The following is a 20,833-nucleotide window of genomic DNA, read 5'->3' as shown; positions in this document are numbered from 1 at the left end:
TGAAGATATTTATCGCGCCTTTATAAAAACAGATTTTCTCAAAATGTGCTTTGGCCACAGTTTACAATGAAAGCACCGACCTTTGTAGATGTGAAGACACTGAAGGGAGCATGTAATGGGGAAAACACCTGCTGGATCTTCAGAAGTTTAAAAACGTGCATGCTCGTGTGAATATCTTATGAACGCGCCTCCAAATCTCATTAATGCTTCAACACAACTGTCAGGTATAGTGCGACTATCAATGGCAGTAAACTGGAACCTTTTCGGCAGCAAAACAGAAGTTCTACAGTTTAACAAATGGCTTTAACTAAAGACCTGCACACCTCCATGCAGAGGCAGGGGCTGAATACAGATTCTTTTTGTTGTTGATTAGATTCAACTTTATTGTCATTGTGCAGAGAACAGGTACAAGCCAATGAAATGCAGTTAGTATCTAACCAGAAGGGCAACAATGTGCTATATTATACACAGGAAGTGCATTGAGTGGTGCTTTAAACTACTATAAATATGTACATGGTTGTACATGCAGACAGTAATGGTATGACCAGCATGTGCATTCGGTGATATGTACAGTAACAGAATTGAACAGTATAATAAATTCAGTCTGTGTAGATATGAATAGTGCAAATAACATGTCCGTATGTACGATAACAGTGCAGGTGAGTGAGATCAGCATCAGGTGCAACACACACACAAACCCCACTGACATGTTTCTGGAGAAGATGGTGATATATTCCCAGGAAGTAAAGATTTAAACACTATTCGGCGCATGAACTAGCATGATGGTTCTCCAGTAGGGTTCACAATCACACTTGAATTAAATAGCTTATATGTAAATTGTGTGTCATCTTGAAATATAAAACAGTAAAGCTAAAATGAATTGATGTGCGTTTAAGAGTTAAGCGTAACCTCTGAACCGTTTCGAGCTTCACTTCATGAAAAAATGTTTGAGGGAATTAAGCAAAGCACCCTGAAGAACACCAGATGTTAATTATAATAAAAGAACAACACGAGTGTATCAGTCACTTTGAACTCTTCGAGCTGTCACTGGAAATGAAAGGCTTTTATTTGCTCTGTTCCTGCCGAGCACATCCGACTCTCTCTGGCTTCCATCAACGCTCTTGGAAGTAAACAGTCCGTTGAGTATGTTTGATTGTTTGCTGCATACAGTTCTGCACCAAGTGTCACTTTGATATTCTGTGTCCTGGTACTCTGTTAGTTTTTTAGAGGCCTGTGAATATTGTTGACATCACAACACCAATACTTTGCTGATATAATTATAGTCGTCATTTGTAACTTAAATGTCTTCTTACTTTAAGGTCTGTCTTCCGAACGGAGTGTGTACGTGTGACAGCGTGTGTGTGACTGTGTGTGTGTGACTGCATGTGTGTGTGTGTGACTGTGTGTGTGTGACTGCATGTGTGTGTGTGTGACTGTGTGTGTGTGACTGCATGTGTGTGTGTGTGACTGTGTGTGTGTGACAGCGTGTGTGTGACTGTGTGTGTGTGTGACTGCATGTGTGTGTGTGTGACTGTGTGTGTGTGACTGCGTGTGTGTGACTGTGTGTGTGACTGTGTGTGTGTGTGACTGCATGTGTGTGTGTGTGACTGTGTGTGTGTGACTGCGTGTGTGTGACTGTGTGTGTGTGACTGCGTGTGTGTGACTGTGTGTGTGTGACAGCGTGTGTGTGACTGTGTGTGTGTGATTGCGTGTGTGTGACTGCGTGTGTGTGACAGCGTGTGTGTGACTGTGTGTGTGTGACTGTGTGTGTGTGACTGTGTGTGTGTGACAGCGTGTGTGTGACTGTGTGTGTGTGACTGTGTGTGTGTGACTGCGTGTGTGTGACTGTGTGTGTGTGAGTATGTGTGTGTGTGACTATGTGTGTGTGTGACTGTGTGTGACTGTGTGTGTGACTGTGTGTGTGTGTGTGTGTGACTGCATGTGTGTGACTGTGTGTGTGTGACTATGTGTGTGTGTGACCATGTGTGTGACTGTGACTGTGTGTGTGTGACTGTGTGTGTGTGTGACTATGTGTGTGTGACAGCGTGTGTGTGACTGTGTGTGTGACTGCATGTGTGAGTGTGACTGTGTGTGTGTGTGATTGTGTGTGTGTGTGTGACTGTGTGTGTGACTGTGTGTGACTGTGTGTGTGTGTGTGACTGTGTGTGTGTGTGTGTGTGACTATGTGTGTGTGACAGCGTGTGTGTGTGGTGTGTGTGTGACTGTGTGTGACTATGTGTGTGTGTGACTATGTGTGTGTGTGTGTGTGTGTGTGTGTGTGTGTGTGTGTGTGTGACTGTGTGTGTGTGTGTGTGTGACTGTGTGTGTGACTATGTGTGTGTGTGACTATGTGTGTGTGTGACTATGTGTGTGTGTTGTGTGACTGCGTGTGTGTGTGTGACTGTGTGTGTGACTGTGTGTGTGACTGTGTGTGACTGTGTGTGTGTGACTGTGTGTGTGTGTGTGTGACTGTGTGTGTGACTGTGTGTGTGTGACTGTGTGTGTGTGACTGTGTGTGTGACTGTGTGTGTGTGACTGTGTGTGTGTGTGTGTGACTGTGTGTGTGTGACTGTGTGTGTGTGTGTGTGTGTGTGACTGTGTGTGTGTGACTGTGTGTGTGTGTGTGTGGGACTGTGCGTCACACACACACACACACACACATACACAGTCACAAATGTATTATTTACTTTCCAACACCAATAAAAAAGAAATTGAGTCTGCTTCCAGTATTGGAATACAATAACAATAATATAAACGTATTCTTGTTTTGCTTCTGCTGCAGCACAGGAAGGAAAACATTACGTAGAAGTGACGTACAGCGTAACGGTCTGTTCCGTGCTAGTTCAGCTTTAACTGGACTCTTGATGTGAGACTGAAGCAACATGAGTTTTTATTGTCAGTCATTAGAGTGCAGCCTGCAGTGTGACTTTGTTGGGATTGTTCTCATTTGCAGTGTTACGAGATAATATTCTGTCCTCGCATACAAACACGCACGTACAATATATGTCCTTAAAACTGTTATGCAATACTGAAAACTGGTCTTGTGTTTTTAGTTTTACTCATTTACGCACCCATTTAAACGATTACGCTTCCTCCTAAAAATACACTCACTGACGTTCTTATTTGTTCACTCGCTGAACACGCACACGCCGACCTCTCTCTCTCACTAATCCCGATGTTTTTGTGTTCTAATTGCTTCTATTGTTTTCATGTAAATGAGTCGCCAGTGAAATACGAGAACAATGTTTCCACTGGTGACAATAAAACGTGTCTCCGAAGCAATATGCATGTGTGAGTGTGCCGCTGCCCGACAGCGTCGATGGTCCTATAATTAGTCATGTGGTGTACTGTTGTGCAGCCCAGACAGATGCTCTTCACTGTGTTTCCTACCAATACACGCTCCACGCTCGCTGTGTCTGTTCCCACTATAATGACTAGACACACATCACACGGAAAAGTTTTCAATTCGACTCAACGGAGCGCAGCAGCCGAGTAATTTGATGTTGGTTTTGAGTGGATACACTCCATCAGAAAGCTTTTACTTCCTCTCTCCTGTACTTCTGTCTGCTCCCACTCTTTTCATAAAATATCATATCTACTCTTTCATTCATTGTATTAGTGTCCCACAACGTCCTCACACCTAAACGAGGTCGCTTGTCCTCCAAGGTATGAAAAATAAGTAATTGATGGTCTGTTGGTAGGAGGCAGGAAGCAAACCAGAGTTTTTGTTTTTTTTAAATAAAAAATCTTTACTCCCACTTAGACGTTCAATGGGATTAATCTGAATCAGCTTTATTGCCTTAATATGATTACGAGGAACTTGACTTTCACGGTCCATAATCACGATCAATCTCCCAACATTTTACAAACAGAGTTTAAACTTTCATAAAGAAAGTAGCTGCACACTCACACATGTCTTCTGTAACATCAACGCTGTGCTGTCGGGCAATAAAATAACTAATGTAGAACAATCTAATCCAACGTGGAGTCTCCAGATGCTCCGAGTCCTGGTTGATCACAATAGAAAACATTTATAATTGCAGATATTATCATTTCTCATCCGTGTTTGAGAAGCCTAAGCATGTTATACTGTAGACATAATAAATTACTCATGTTTTTCGAGTATACATATGTAATTGTTGTGTTACATTATTGTAACTACTATACTCTTTGAGAGACTAAAACCATCCGTCAAATTTATTTCCCAATTATGCATTACAGGTGAAAGCCTAACCTCCACTTGTTTGGTCAAATATCTCTTTCCAATGAGTTTATATGCTTTGAAAGAAAATGCAATCCTGACCATGCCGTATGCTTCTGATCCGTCCCTTTGTCGTCAATATATACACAAAACATATGATTGTAGTTAACACTGGGATTCATGTGGGGTCGAAGCCCCGTCAATGATTCAGGATCGCACAAGTTTAAATGATTTACCAACCGTTCAGGCGCACATGGAATATGATCAGATGAGTCCGCTCGCTCAGCCTCGCTGTTCTGCGTGCTAAACATTCATGAAACACACTTTAATATGATCAAAGGACTCCCCGCTGTTAATATGTCGACTATATCTCACCTTCATCAATCACCCTGCAGTATTGCATGTGTGGCCACCACACCTGTAATTTGATATTGATAAGTTAATCTTCAGCATTGATCCTGACTCCTTGGCTATGCATTTAAATGATGCCAAAGGAGCATGAAAGAGAAGAGTTCAAAGGTCAAGTGTCCTAATGTATTACAGCTGGATTGATGGTCTTGTGTTGACCTCAGAATATAATTTAGTTTATAGTTATTAGACCGTAAAGACTCACTAGGCTTCATCTAAATGAGACATTTGAAACTTGTAGGATTGATGTTTATTTATTTATTTAACCGTCTTTTAGATGATGTGATCTTTGACTTTTAGCAGTCATTTACAGATATATTGGCGACACAAAGACAGAAAGGATATCTCCAAAGACTCCCCTTGAAGTAGTCGGAGTCACCGCAAATATAAAGAGAGGAAATGGGTGGAAGGAGAGCGACAGAGATAAGGTTCAGACCATTGAACTGCCAGTGATCTCAGTGGGATCTTATCTCTGTCCAGAGGCAGGGAAGCATTGACACCAGCCAGAGGGATGAAGGGTTGTGTGTGTGGGTGGGGGGGGGGGGGGGGGGTACAGACAGGTTTTGAAGGTCTGCACCAATACTGATGTTTACTGGACTGCAACAACTAATGAGTGTCTTTCTGTTCCACCATTTTCTATATTCAGTCCATCATGTGACACGACTTTTAAATCCATTGTTCTGGTTTACCACAGCAGGTAGAGCAGGTGGTCCAACTATTTGCTCAGGCTGGTGGTTAAACGCTCTGCTCCTCCTGTCCACATGTTGAAATGTCTTTGGGAAAGACACTGAACTCTAAATGCTCCTCGTGGTCAGACTTTTATTGCTTTTGGATAAAAGCGCCGTATGAATACAGCCATTTAAACAATCTCGGGTTAGCATGATAACATCTGCCAAAGGGGATCGGAATGTCATTAGTTTTAGTTTTGAACTAAAGTGTTTGAGACCTGATGATGGCACTATATGAAAAGTCAGGGAATCACCAACGACCATCCTCACGGAACATATTGGTGGACAGACTCTGACAACACAATCTCAACCCAGTGTCACGTGTTCCTCATCAGCTGATCTAAGATTTAGATTGTTTTGTCAACTTCTGTTTCCAAGGTGAAGAATGACTGAGAAGATCTGGAGTCACATTAGAGCTTAAAGCTTAAGACAGACCACCAACGCAGTATTGATCAACTCATGTAATAAACAATCTTATATATGTGCAAACCAGCAAATGCACACAAACGTTTACAATTTGATGAAAGAGCAAGAAAGAGAGAGAACAGCAGTAAAGGAGACCTGAAGGATGCTGGGAAATGTAGTGAAGTCATAATGTAAACTGGCCGCTGACAATGTGTGTGCATCGTGCATTTGTTTCTTCTTACTCAAGCAAATCTTTGATTTTGTGTATGTATTATATTCACACCATTAGTCCAGGATGAATGCAGTGAAGGCAAGTAGCTAATTTACTTAAGACAATTACACTGTGATGGTGAGACTTTTACACCACTATGAACACCGTACTGACCGAACTAATTACCTGCCTGCTGATTATAGTGCTTCCATCCAAAGAAAATACATTTTCTCCCAAGAGTTTGTTCGTCCCTTTATGAGTTAATGCAGTTTCTTTATGTGGCACTCTCAAATAATTCAGGGGGATTTGCGTTCAAGTTCGTTTGATGTTATTGCGTAATATAAATTGCAGTCAGCATCCATTGGCTCATTAAGCCGAGATGGAAGCAGAATAAGCCTCTTAATATTACCCCCGGGGGTGTAAATTCAATCTACTGTATTTCAGACAGTGAATCCGTGTTAAACGTCACAGCTGTGACAGTAGTTAACATGGAGTTCCATTTCAATTACGTAGAACCTTAGTTGACCGAGATAATTACTGTTTTACAGAGTTTACCCCAACAACAGGGAGAGGGAATCACACTGGTGGAGATACACATGAGATACAGTGAGGTAATGTTATGAGACTAGGACTGTTTGAAGAAGGCAGCCATGTGCTTCTGCACTAATGAATCAGACCATCTATAGCAGGTACACGACCGACCCGCAAGTAAAATCAAGTGAACACAAAGATGGCGCCCAGAAAATAAGAGCTGCTGTACATTTGGCATCGTTATTCGATTACATAAGAGACGTACATTTCAATCTTTAGGCTCCACCCACTGACATTCGAACTCTAAAACCCTAAAAAAAAAGGTACCTTAGCAGATGTCCCCACGTGCAGCCCAGGACACGTTTCTCGAGCGGTTTCACAAAGAAACGATCACAAACAGTAAATAGTGTATGGTGGTGGGATAATGAGGTGCGAGTCCGCCGGAGACGGTTGTTTGAAACCTCAGCCAAATGTTTTTCCATACAGTCAAGATCTGTGTCTTTAAAAGCAAAAGAATTCTACTGAACAGTTTAATAATTTACACTTTAATTACAAGTCAATAACAGCAGCAGCCGCCGCCCTCTTCAGGCCGATGCATCAAGGTCTACTTTAGTTTCTGTCAGGCAGTGAATTGATAAAGACTCACACCAAACCTATTAAGTGAGCTTATTGATCGATAGACACAGCAGGGTGTGAAACAAACTCATTTTCTCATTGGCCATTTATTTGTGCCTTGATTTGACATACATCCATACCAATTACCTTTAAAATGCATTTCAACATTTTTCCTGAATAAATAAAAAGTAAAAGTCCAAATCCGGCCGGATGTTATCGAATAAAAGTGTAAAATGATTTAAAGGAATCATGAATATGAACCTTATTTATTGCCACATGCCATCACACAAATGTAATTTGATATTTATATGGATGCATAATAATAATAATGTCAGTCTTTTCTTTCTGTCTCTGCAGACGATGAGCAGTCGTTTTTTCCCGCACGACGTCATCCTCACAGACGCCGTCCTCAGTCTGGATGAAGACTCGGTTCTCTCAACAAATGAGGTGAGTTGCAGGTGACTTGTCAGCCATTTGGCTCGACATTGACGCTTTGGGAGCTGGTGAACTGAGACTCTGATGCTTTATCAACCAAATTAGGTGAGACGGCCACCAAAACACCATTATGAGACATCTGGAGTCCTGGACTAGTCACCGCACAGTTTAAGTAAAGGAACCTCGAGAAACTGTCGAAAGCACATATAGTATACCTATAGTCGCTCTTAAACAATGGCTAACTGATTTCAGAGAGGGAGACAAAAGCACATTCTCATTTCTGATTGCTGATTGCACGTTGAAAACACAGTTTCCAGCTGACCTCATGCTTAGAAGCTGAATGTCCTGAGCAAAAAATAAGTAGCCCTTGCTAACCTAATCATCTTACATGTACGGCATACACAAGTGACTTTTAACATTACAAAAGAAAAAGGCGTTTAGGGTGAGATAACTGACTGCTTTGGCGGACGTGATGCCGAGGCCGGGAACATTTCCTGAGCTTGCTGGAGTTTAAACTTTCCGAAATAGCATCTGAGTGACATTTGATGAGAAGAAACTTTGGCAGAAACAGAGATATAACATTGTTTTGTACATTTGAACACATTTCTAGGGTTTTCTTAACTTTGGAAACAACCGGCTGCACGTCAGGGGATCTCAACAGTTTTTAATAACTCCACCAACTGAACGCCTCTGGCCATGTTTTAGAAAGCGGCTCTCGTCTGCGTGGCTGATATGTCAGCCTGTGGCAAAAGGTGGTGATGTCTTAACACAGTATTGATCCTTGAAATGAGGCAGTCAGTCCACGCGCACGTCGTGAATACCATTCATTACAAATGAATTGCCAATCATTGCAATGGCCACTGAACTAGAGGAGGAAAGTGTGCCTCGCCTTCAAAAGGAACATTTCAAATGCAGCAGATGAGCACGACGAGTGGGAAGTTTAGCGAAACGCAACAAAGTTCGTCAACGGATTTAAAATAGCAAACAAAGAGCTGTAATTACAGACATCAATGCTGTGGCTTCTCAGTTAATTACCTCATTGACAGGAAGCTCAAGACCCGGGCTTAATTTAATTAATTAATTGTGTGGTGGTAGGATGGATACTGTTAAGATGGGGAATACATTAGAGAAGGAAAAGCTAGTGCAGGGGGAAAGACAGGTAAAGGAAAAGGGACGAACGGACAGCAATGGGTAATCAAGGACTGAGGAAATAAGGAAAGGAGGGTAGAAAAGGGCATTGAGGAGGGTGTGATGAAAGTGTGAGATGAGAGTCAGGAGAAGAGCCATTACCTGCGTGTCTGTATCATTACAGTCTCAGTGCGCGGGACACACACCAGTGCTTTGTCTCACTGACACTTGTTTTAGAACAACATTAGAAACCAGTGAATTGTCCAAAGTGGAAATAACGTTTCTATTCCCCTTTTTTTAAATCAAGACTTTGACACGTTAGCAGAGTTAGTGGCGTTCCTCTTTAGTCTCTGAATGATGGCGGAGGCACTTTAATTTACCGGATTATCGAAAAACAAATTATAATTCAGGTTGTATTGTGTGGGATACGTTCTGTATAATCGAGGTGTCAGACTAACACTAACACAGACACACAAGTCTGAATCAAAGCTTGTCTTGGAACAAAGAAAAGCAAAAATATAAACCCACTCTTACTGTGTTCTGCTCAATAGTATTAAATGTATTAAATCGCTAAGCTATAGTTTGGTATTGTTGCCCTGCTGACGGACTGACAGGCATTACACAGGCGTAAATGCAATACACAATATAATGAATAAATTAAAATACAATAAACATGCCAAACTACTACAACTAAAATATGAACATGAGAGATTGTATGGACCCAGTTCAGAGGTGAAATAATGCCCTTTCTTTGTTTGGAGCATTGAACCTTTAATGTCGTCTGTAACACTTCAGCCAAAGCTGGGACGATGTGAAGTTTTAGAAAACATAGTTTATCTACCTCTATCTAAGTTCTCTGGATATTGAACCTTTCTTTGTAGCAACATGTACTAAGTTTACATATAAATATAGTTAATGCATTAGTGATTAATGATTGAAACACTTTTTTATCTTTATTCGCTGTCTTTTTATACAATTTCCACACTTTAATTCACTTTTTCCAATTCCAGACACACATAAGGAACACAAAACTTGAAATATTTCATATGTTTTGAACCTAAAAAGCGATAAAATGCTGATTTATCAACTCGTCTGTGATAAATGAGTGCTTCTGCTTTGAGTCATTAGAAGCAGAAGACGTTTCAGCAGGTAAAAGATGCGATCTATAATGGAGTGTGAGCGCCAATGAGCCCAAAAGATCCAATACATCTTTAAACTCTGAGATGTTTTATTGATGGGATCACAATTACACTTTATGGCACCGCAATTTGTGGCACAGCAGTACGAGCAAGTTTGTACAACTAAAGTTTTACGGGCTTGTTTCAAGAAACGAGAGAAAGATGTCAGAGAGAGAGAGAGAGGAATCATAAAGAGGAAGTGGAGGGAATCTTTTGCTGTGCTCACTAACCCGTTCCTCTAATTGCCCTTTTAACATGGAGAGGGGATTTATTGAAAGGAGATGAAATATGTCAAGTGAGTGAAAATGTGCAAGAGAGAACATTACGCTTTTAATAAGACTTTTCATATTATAATACCTCAGTGGAAGAATGGCTGTGCCAATTTCATAATTACATTGTTTCAGCTCATTAAACGTATGATTATTCCATGAAGAGCGATTACAGAAGGGAATACAACTAAAAAAATAAATTAAAAAAACCTGACAAAGCTTTTGTCTCTCATTGGGCGGCCGAGCATGCTGCTGCGTTATGCCCTTTGGAAGACATTTTCAATATGGTGGATGTGGAAAAAACAGCAATGATGGAATTTTTATCCTCTTTTCACTTAAGGGAGTCGAGGATGTTGCAGGGTTTTGGCACATTTCAGCAGTAATATAAGAAATAGTCAGATTGTTTGCCTAAAAGTACTAATACCACACTGTGAAAATACTCCACTACATGTAAAAGTCCTGCATTCAAAGCCTTACTGGAGTAAAAGTATGTCATTCTACTCTTAAATGTACTATTTGTGGATTAATATTCCTGCTGATGTTGCATTTTACTGCTGTAGATGTTCACGGTTCTTCTAATTTGAACTCCTTTATATGCTGTTGGCAGTTTAATCTACACAATGCATCATATTCTATGAGATCATCATATGTTTGTAGCGTTGCAGATGTGTAATGTCATATCTTTTAAGCTACTGCATTTCCCTCGGGATCAATAAAGTATCTATCTACAAAGTGCAATATTTGTCTCTGACATGTAGTGGAGTAGAAGTATAACGTTGCATACAATGGAGATACTCAAGTATCGAACTGGTACTGAAATATCAGTATGTCCCCTTCATCAGAATTACAGGCAATTTGTATCAGGGAGTGAAATTAGTTACGAAATACACCACAAACAAATATTCCTGCATCTGGTGAATGTTCAGTCATAAAGGGAGTTTTTCACCTGAAACTATAATATTATCCGATATTGCTCTGACCTGTAGGACCAAGACAATGCATGGGGGGGGGGGGTGTCTGTCGTCTGATGTTCTGTATGGACATATATCTGGGTGTGTGTGTGCTGTTCTCACTACTAAGTGTACAGAAGGCAGTGTGGAAGGGTTTCCTGTCTAAATAATAATAATAAATAATAAAATAATTAGAATTTGAGCACAAATTCGATCAAGCAAATCTGTGTGAGACACTCAGAGTTCAAACACAGCAGCGTGTGACACCGAGGTCACACGTGCACACGTCAGTGCAAATTAAAAGTACAGATGTTTTGCTTTGGGGAGTTTCACACATATCCCTGCGTTGAAACGGTTCCCCTAGATGTTCAAAGATATGTTCCACTTTATAGAGGGTGATAGATAAGTTGCCTTGTTTGAGTCTGTACTTGTATGGAAGTTAACGGTGGCCTCGCTTCACGTGGAGCAAAAATAAAAACATTAGATTGCGAACACAATTTCTCAAAAGCAGTGGAAGAAGACCACATACTGAGGGAGAGGACGGGCTCTACAATGTGATGTAGCTCCTCTTCATCTCATAACATCGGACATGTTAAACCCAAATGTCGGGAGAGATTTGTCACAGATTTATTGCTGGATTGACCCTCTGCCCCTCGGATCAATGTTTGCCTTGTAGACTATATTAGTATGTATGTCTCACACACACACACACACACACACACACACACACACACACACACACACACACACACACACACACACACACACACACAGTCCAACTTTCAGCTCTCCTTTGAATTCCTCAGCCATATCAACCATCTGTTTTAAACTGTAATTAAAACAGACAGATTATGAATCTGAATCTGGGTTCTGTCAACCTCTCTTATTTATAAACTCACACACACACACACACACACACACACACACACACACACACACACACACACACACTCACACATGCCATTTCACATTATAAAGAACCTTTTAATCTCTGAAGGCTAAATTATATTTGCATGATATCATTAATCCTTTCATCACAACTGTGGAGACATCTGACACACTAACACACACGCGCACACACTATGCGCGCACACATCATCAGGGGCTACACAGAGAATGGCAGCCTCAACCTTTCTCTCGGCTTAGCGCCGGCGCTTTACAGTAATTGCTCACGCAATTTGCGACAGAAGCCGCGAGGTATCGCTAAAGAACATTCATTTTCGCTGCCCCCTCCCCGACGCCGTCTTTCTACCTCGACTGTTCTGGTAATTAATTTTCTCCCCCTGGCTCCTGAGGTAGTCTGCGTGAGTCCGTGTGTGTGTGTGTGTGTGTGTGTGTGTGTGTGTGTGTGTGTGTGTGTGTGTGTGTGTGTGTGTGTGTGTGTGTATTTCCTTATGTACTTATCCTCTTATTCTCTGGTGTGTTTGAATTCAAAAGCGGCTCTCTCTCAGGTAGCTTGAGCTTCTTCGAGGACGCCAGGTGCTCCAGACAACTCCACATGAAATGATGATATTAGTGAAGTAGGGAGACCAATGGAGGGATGAACAATGTGCTGCTCCACAAACAATGAGCACCCCTCTCAGCATGTTAGTGTATAAAGTTAATGCAAATACAAGAGTGGAAGCAGACAGATGGATCTGTTTGGTGGCACAAACAGGGAAGGGAAGTTTGGGGTTCCTACTGGAGCTGCTGACCCCGCGGCCCGATCCCGGATAAGCGGTAGACGATGGATGGATGTGAACATTTTGCAGATTTCTGCATCAAACATGTTGACATGTACCGTACATTAAGACCAGTAACCTCAGTTAGAACCCCTAAATAACTATAAATATCCTCAGGACTTTAGCTCAACGCTTAAAAGCCATAATCAGCGCTTCTCTTGTTCTTCAAAATCCATTTATCGTCCAGTTTTTAGTTTTTAGAAGAGCATTCCGAAAGCACAACCCTCATGGATTTTGAAATGCTGTTTTAAAGTACATGCTCTGGTTTGAAATGGGAAAAAAAAAGAAACCTCGAGGAAATGAGTAGAAACTGGAAGTCAGGCTCATTCAGGTTCAGAGTAAAAATCAAAGTTGTGACTTTAAACAGTTTGAAGTGAATGTTTTGTGCTGTAGATCCTCTAATGACATGTGGGTGGAAAGCTGCTTACGATGCTGAAATGCCATTTGAAATGCTATTTGTCAGGTTGTGAAGAAGCAGAGAGGATGTTGTTTTTACGGCTAAATGCCAGATGAATTCTGAGTTCTATTGGTTTATCTGTTCTGCAGGCTGTTCAATGCTGAACCATGTTCTGTGTATTTCGAATAAGCTGTATGACCTCCATTACTTAATGCTTTGTCCTCTCTCTTCACCTTCTTCGTATCTTCTCCTCCATCTTTTTTCCCTTCTCTTTGTTTTCCATTGGCCTCCCCTTCTCTCCTCTCCTCCGGCCTCTTTCTTTACTTTCTGCTCCCGCAGGTGGATTTTGCCTTTATTGTCTGGCAAAGCTTTCCTGAGCGCATCGTTGGTTATCCAGCAAGGAGCCACTACTGGGATAGTTCAAGATCCCGCTGGGGCTACACCTCCAAATGGACCAATGACTTCTCCATGGTCCTGACGGGGGCAGCTTTCTACCACAGGTGCAAAGACCCTCTGATCTCCTGCTGATCAGACCAGCTGTGCAGTTAATTCACTGATCGTAGTGATTAACAGAAGGATGAATCCAATCTACATTTCTTCTTGCTATTATTTCTTATTCATTTGCTTTTTTTTTAAGGCTCGCAAAGAATGGATTGCGGCCACTGATTGCACCTTGAGTTGCGTCACTTGCAACCTTTATCTGCCCCATTTTAAGGTCCGATTCACAAAAGATATGTTAAGACTCTGTAAAGTTGAGGACCCAAATGCAGAACGCAAGACAATGTTAACAAAAAGAGAGCTTTATTTAACAAAGCTTACAATTCCAAAAATCGAGGCAACAACAAAAACTGAAAAAAACAGGAAAAACACGATGTAGCATGGGGAAGCACAAGGAACCATGGGTGAAACACGAATGACGATCTGACAAGGCACACTGGGACAGACAGGGATATATACACACAGACACTAAACAAGGGAACGAGACACAGCTGGGGGAGAAATGCAAAAACACAAGGGCAGGATGACTGGACACAGCCGAAACAAATTAACAATCACAGAGACCAGGAACAACACAAGGACAGGAAGTAAAACAAGACATGATACAAGGGGATTGAGTATTTCAAAATAAAATAGGAAATGCAAATCGAGAGTTGTGCCATGATAGTGTACAATAAGTGCAATTTGCCCCTTTTTTTGCATCTGATTTCAATTATCCATTTTTGCAACGTATAAATGTTGCCTTTGCACCAAGATCGGGCTGCTTTGAGAATTACGCAGTTTGTTTTTGTATTATTTGCGCAGGTTTAGAAGTCGCAAAAGCTGCAAAGCGTTTATGTGAATTCACCCCAGCGTACATGTATACGGAGTAAACTGATGTTTAGCGTATATGTTTGTGTTGTATTGTAGATTTTACAATAGTTTTACATTACTATGTATTATTATGCAGTTTACTGATTAAACCATTGGCGATCATTTACAGGCATAAAGAGCATAATGACTAATATACAGAAACACGTATTCCTTCTCCACGAGACACAAACCACGTTAAGAGTCGTCTCTCAACAGTCACTTTTTATCGATTTGTTTTTAGTGCAATAATAGAAAAAGGGAAATGGGATAATACGATCTTTCTCCACCACTCTGTTATCTCGTAGAAGGATTGTCAAAAAACACAAAGCTGCGACTGAAAGAATAGAAGACAAACTAAAACATTGAGCAGAGCGGTGAATTAAACGGAGAAGAGTCGCTCTCCGAACGGATTTGAAGCGTCTTGTCACGCAGATAAACACCTCTGTAATTGTTCTTTTGTTAAGACGCTCAGTGCGACTCTTTAGTCCTTTTGTTATTCAAAAACTCTCAAATGCCAATGCAATTCAAAAGAAATGAGTCAGAGAGGGAAAAGGAAAGGTGGGAAATGAGTGTGTGTGTGTGTGTGTGTGTGTGAGTGTGTGTATGTGTGAGAGCGGGGGACAGCAGACCTTGGCAGGGAGGTAACAGAGTTGACAGTGATCTAGTGCTCCTGTGCTGCCGAGAGTGCAACACAACAGCCATACAGAACAGAAGTGCAGCTTTTGTAAAAGAAATAAATAGACAGTTAACCTCATCGCTCTTATTTCCTTTGTCAGATACTACCACTACCTGTTCACCCACTACGTCCCCGCAAGCCTGCTGACCATGGTGGACCGCATGGCTAACTGCGAAGACATCCTGATGAACTTCCTGGTTTCGGCCGTTACCAAGCAGTCGCCGATCAAAGTCACGCAGAAGAAGCAATACAAGGAAACCATGATGAGCCAGGTAGAGCTTTATCGTTGTCCGTGTAGTTAAGACGGGCGATTGCACGTTAATTAAATGTATCAAGTACAACACGAAGTCCTCAGATCCTGTCGATTAGTCGTGATCGTGTTTTTATTATCAAGTCTTTAACCTTGTGAACCTCAGTGCACCACCTACAGGAAGCTGCCAATGTGGGACTGCTAGAAATATGAAATACATTCTTAAATATGAGCATGCGATATATTTAACAATTAGATTATACTCTTGTCTTTTCGGTTATTGTCATCATTTACGAAACAAAAGGCGATGTATGATACACGGTACAAATATATGGCGTCGTCCCACTGTCAGAGCAGCCTGGCAATCCAGCAGCATATAAATCCTTAAATATGTACATACTGATTTAATTTATTACAATTGTGGCCATTAAAAACAGTTTTTCAAGTGCTAATTATGGCAATTTCACACAAATGTCAGAAAGGATACAATTATGAAATGATGACCTTTTGGACAGACGTGGATGTGAACTGCAGCTCGACCGTCAGGAGGTCATTCTAGTTTTAAAATATTTGGAACCTGCGTGTTCACATTCACATTCACAGATGACGTGGTCCTTATGGCATCATCGGTCTGTGACCTTCAACAGTCACTGGATCGGTTCGCAGCCGAGTGTGAAGCGGTTGGGATGAGGATCAGCACCTCAAAATCTGAGCATACTCTCAAAGCAGAAAACCGGTGGATTGCCTACTCCGGGTAGGGAATGAGCCTTTACCCCAAGTGAAGGAGTTCAAGTACCTCGGGGTCTTGTTCGCGAGTGAGGGGACGATGGAGCGAGAGATTGGCCGGAGAATCGGAGCACTGCAGTCACTTTACCGCACCGTTGTGACGAAAAGTCTCAGTCTTCTTCTTCTTCTTCTTCTTCTTCTTCTTCTTCTTCTTCTTCTTCTTCTTCTTCTTCTTCTTCTTCTTCTTCTTCTTCTTCTTCTTCTTCTTCGTCTCTGCTTGTATATTTCTCTATATATTAATTGGCACATAATCAGTGGAGTAGTGTGTGTCATGTCAGCTGCATCGTCTTGCACATGCTAGCAGAGCATAAGTTACAAACAAAATGGAGAATCTTTTCTTTAAAACGTTGCTCTTTAGCGCTGCTAGTGGTAAAGAAACTCAACTGCGCACCTTTAATATGTTTGAACTCTCTTTTTATAAATAGAAAAAGAAGATGAACAGTGATTCACCTCCTTGTGTTGAATGAATGGTGGAGAAGCTTCAGGCTACACACAGCTCTTACCTTCTCTGTGGGAGATCCATATATATATATGTGCATGTTGTGTGTGTGTGAAAGTGTGTGTATTGCTTTGTGTGGTCAGCCCTCTGTCAGCTTCTGATTGATGGCCTGACTACAGGCAGGACGATGACTCGGCAGTATGGACTCAGTGATTAATGTCTTAATTGTGAAGGCAGCACAGCAAAACCTGGACTCCCTCCCTCCCCTCACCCTCTCTCTCTCTCTCTCTCTCTCGTCATCTCTCTCTCCTCTCCTATCCCTCACTCGCTCTGTCTCTCTCGTGTCTCTTCCTCACTCTCTCTCTCCCAGAAAAGATCTCCTCTCTCTTCACTCTCGCACGGAACGAAGAAACTCCCTCGCTCTCCTGCACGTCTCTCCAACGCTAGCGAGGATCACCTCTACCACCCACTACCCAAAAACGGACCTCCTCTATCTCCCTCAGCTCACTCTCTGGCCCTCACTCACACTGTCGTCTCTCACTCCACTCTCTCACCCCTAGAGGGTTACCCGGCGAGCGCGCGCCCGCACGCGAGCTCGCCCGCACGCCTACCCACGCGCCCCGCGCGCGCTCACAGCGCGCACGCACGCGCTCACGCGAGCGCCCCCCCCACGTCTACTATCCCTAACTCTCTACACTCATCTATCACTCTCTCTCCCCTCCCTCTCTCATCTCATTCTCTCGCTAATTCTCTCTCTCACTCTTCTACTCTCTCACACTCTTCTCTCATTCTCTCTCTCATTCTCTCTCCCTCCACTCTCTCCCCTACTCTCTTATTCTCTCTCTCTCACTCTCACTCTCTCTCACTCCCTCTCTCTCTCACTCTTTCCTCTCCCCCACTATATCTCTCCCTAACTCTCTCTCACTCTCTCTCTCATCTATCTCTCATCCCTCTCTCTCTCTCATTCTCTCTCTCATCTCTATCACTCTATCTCCTCTCCTTCCCTCTCTCCCTCTCTCTCTCTCATTCTCTCTCTCATTCTCTCTCACTCTCTTTCTTTCTTTCTTTCTTCCATCCTCTCGTGTGTCTCTCACTTCCTGCCTCTCTCTCTCACCCCTGATTTGTTACTTTGCTTCAAGTAAATCAGAGGAATATTTTAGGAAACCCTTTTTATCGTGTTTTTATCATTTTTCATTCAAAGAGAAGAGACGTTTCATGTTTTACAAAGTGACAAACCATTCCTTTCACTCGATGTTTTGTACTTTCATTATTCTACCTGACCCTCCTGCAACAAACGGGATGAATCTGCTCCAACTCCATGCCCCCATGCCACAGCTTATCAGAAGGGTCTGCTGCCCTCCTTTGCCCTCCTCTCCAACTCATCTTCCAGCAGCCACTTGGGGGCACACCCTTCCCTCCATGCTGTCCATATCAGATAACCAGCTGAGGAACCAGAGCAGCGTGACAAGATAGCATCATGGAGTCATCCAGCGGCTATGCAGATAGCTTCAAATGCTGACACTACTGACTGGAAACAACAATATCTGTAGTGAATAATCTAATATCTCCGTGACCTCCTGGAACTGAAACTTACTGGAAGACCTTTTAAACTTTTCCTGGCACTTACTTGAGTCATGAAGATGCAGATGGATCCGATAAAGGACTGCTCTCATTGGACGATGCATTAGCTGCACTGTAGCAGTTCTACAAATCGAACATGTTAGTTAAAGGTGCAGTCAGTTACACCTTTAAGTCCCATATAAATATACTACAGGGTGATTTTCTTTTTTTTTATGTGCCAGGTTAAACATTTGAATCTCAATGTCCTTTTAAAAACAAGTTACAAACTGCTTTACAAAGACATAAGACAACAAGAGAAATAATAAATAGAATTGATGCAGCAATAATGACAAGCTGAGGTATGAATTACTAGTAGAGTAAAACGGAAGAATTGTCGAATTCAAATGTGTTTTTAGAAGCGATTTGAAAGGCGAAACAGAGCAGCCAGCCTGGTTTCCTCCTCTCACCAAGGACTGTCTGTCCTACCGTTTCTAAAAAGTCAGGTGACACGAAAGAGCTGCAGTCCATGTGGACAATAAACAGCAAACATCCGCTGCAACAAAACTCCCGGGTAATGTGTAGCAGGTTGTACCGACACACTGAGTCACACAACCTGCTAGTTGGAGCCAAAAAGTGCCAAAGCAAAGGCTGTACTTCCTCACTATATATATATATATATATATATATAGTGAGGAAGTACAGCCTTTTTACTATACTATATATATATATATATATATATATATATATATATATATATATATATATAGTGAGGAAGTACAGCCTTTGCTTTGGCACTTTTTGCACCATCGTGTGTTTTCTACCAGTTTAACTTTCTGTTCTGCTGTTTGCTGAAGTGTAAACAAATACTTAGGAGATTCCCACAGAGGGAAACAGCTGGTTAGGTGGACCGGCTCTGTCAGTATGATGAACCTGGATTCTCTGGAGGAGCAGGTGGTGAAAAACAAATAGCGGGAGATACAGTATGTGTCACTACGAGCTACACCTCCTGCCACGTCATGACAAGCTGTCCACGATAAGGAGCTGCTTCACCAGCATGGACGCCCTCTTATACGACCCTGAACCGTCATAACTCCCGATCTCTGCATCTGCAAGAGAGCTGCCAGTCAGTGTACACAATGCTGCTTTAGAGGTCAATCAAAGGTCGATCAAAATAGCTGTTTTAAAGGAATACTTGAATACTGTGTGGTTGCTGTTATTGCAGTGAGCTGTTACACAGTCAGGATTGTTGTCAGCATTATTTTATTAATAACATTATCAGTGGAGTTGCTTTTATAATTCATCCTCTCCCTCTCTCCGTTTCTCCCATCTCTGCTTCTCTAACCCCAGGGCTCCAAGTCGTCTCGTTGGGCCGACCCAGACCACTTCGCCCAGCGACAGACCTGCATGAACGCCTTCAGTCACTGGCTGGGTTTCATGCCCCTGGTGCACTCCCAGATGAGGCTGGACCCCGTGTTGTTCAGGGACCAGGTTTCCATCCTGAGGAAGAAATACAGGGACATTGAGAGGCTGTGAATGCACGAGGACAACCCACGCACCAAATCGTGTGTGTGTTCGAGAGGTCGTGACAAGAATACAACCATTGAATGTGAACATTTGTGAGGCTATAAAGGAAAACTCACACGTGGACAATGGACATAAAGATGATAAAAAAAAAAGGTACGCATAAGACGTTTAACTGCGTGGAAGAAAACACAGATTCTATATGCGTGGTTGATAACAGAGAGTGACTGTGCATACCCGCCATCTGTGACAATACACATTAATATGAATGCATGGATACACGTGCAACAAAGACCTGGACACATTCGATTAGACCACAGACATACTGTATGTGTTGCATGGTTTGAACAAGACAACTGTACAAGGACCTGAAAAACATGTGTTTGAATTAAAAAAAAGAAACTCTAAGAGCTGTTTATTGTTTGAAGAGGAGGATACAGTGTGATGTTGGACACAAGATTTATGGGTAAAGATTGTATTCATAGAGTCAAAGGATGTACAGTTAAGACACATTGTGGACAAAATTGTAGTTTCTGGGTCGGGCCACATGAGAGCTGCTCCCCCCACACACCCTGAGACATGGCAACATGCCTCTTGTATACTATTGTAGATTTTCAGCAGCAGTTCATGTCTGTATGAAGCAAATACAAAATAAAATAAAGAGATGTTATGGTATGAGACCTTCCTTTGTTTGGTATCTTTGAGCTATTTATTACACAATTATACTCTTTCTTACTCATCCTGTTCTTTGTTACTCTTCTGTCCTAAATATGTGTGGCGGTGCACATTATGAAAGTAGTTTAACACATTTCTGATAAAGGTTGAAGACGGGAGCTCAAATAAGCCAAACCAAGTGCAACATACAGAAACTATTAGCTACAAATCAGCCAAACCTAATATACATACAAATATATATATATATCTTTTTGTTTCTTTCAATGATAGTGTTTGAAAGAAAGAGAAGAGATCACTGAGCCATTTCACACAAAACTAAACGGTACTACTACTGACTTTTGTGAAATGCTTTTAATTTGGCAAACATGGCACAATTCAAAACATGCTGATTACCGTACA

At 41.9% G+C, this 20,833-nt stretch overlaps 1 protein-coding gene across 1 annotated transcript in view; it reads left to right on the top strand.

The window, feature by feature from the left end:
- The window catches only part of LOC115003439 (exostosin-1), a 205,507-nt gene extending 185,068 nt beyond the window's left edge, over positions 1-20,439 (top strand). The window contains exons 11-13 of the mRNA XM_029425218.1: positions 13,517-13,677; positions 15,304-15,475; positions 19,586-20,439. Coding sequence (XP_029281078.1) covers positions 13,517-13,677; positions 15,304-15,475; positions 19,586-19,771 — 519 coding nt within the window. The 3' untranslated portion in view covers positions 19,772-20,439. The remainder of the gene's footprint in view (positions 1-13,516; positions 13,678-15,303; positions 15,476-19,585) is intronic.
- Positions 20,440-20,833: the final 394 nt, after the last annotated feature.

The sequence above is a fragment of the Cottoperca gobio genome, chromosome 24 (genome assembly GCF_900634415.1).
Source record: "Cottoperca gobio chromosome 24, fCotGob3.1, whole genome shotgun sequence".
Lineage (NCBI taxonomy): Eukaryota > Metazoa > Chordata > Actinopteri > Perciformes > Bovichtidae > Cottoperca > Cottoperca gobio.
This window is presented reverse-complemented; position numbering and strand designations above follow the sequence as displayed.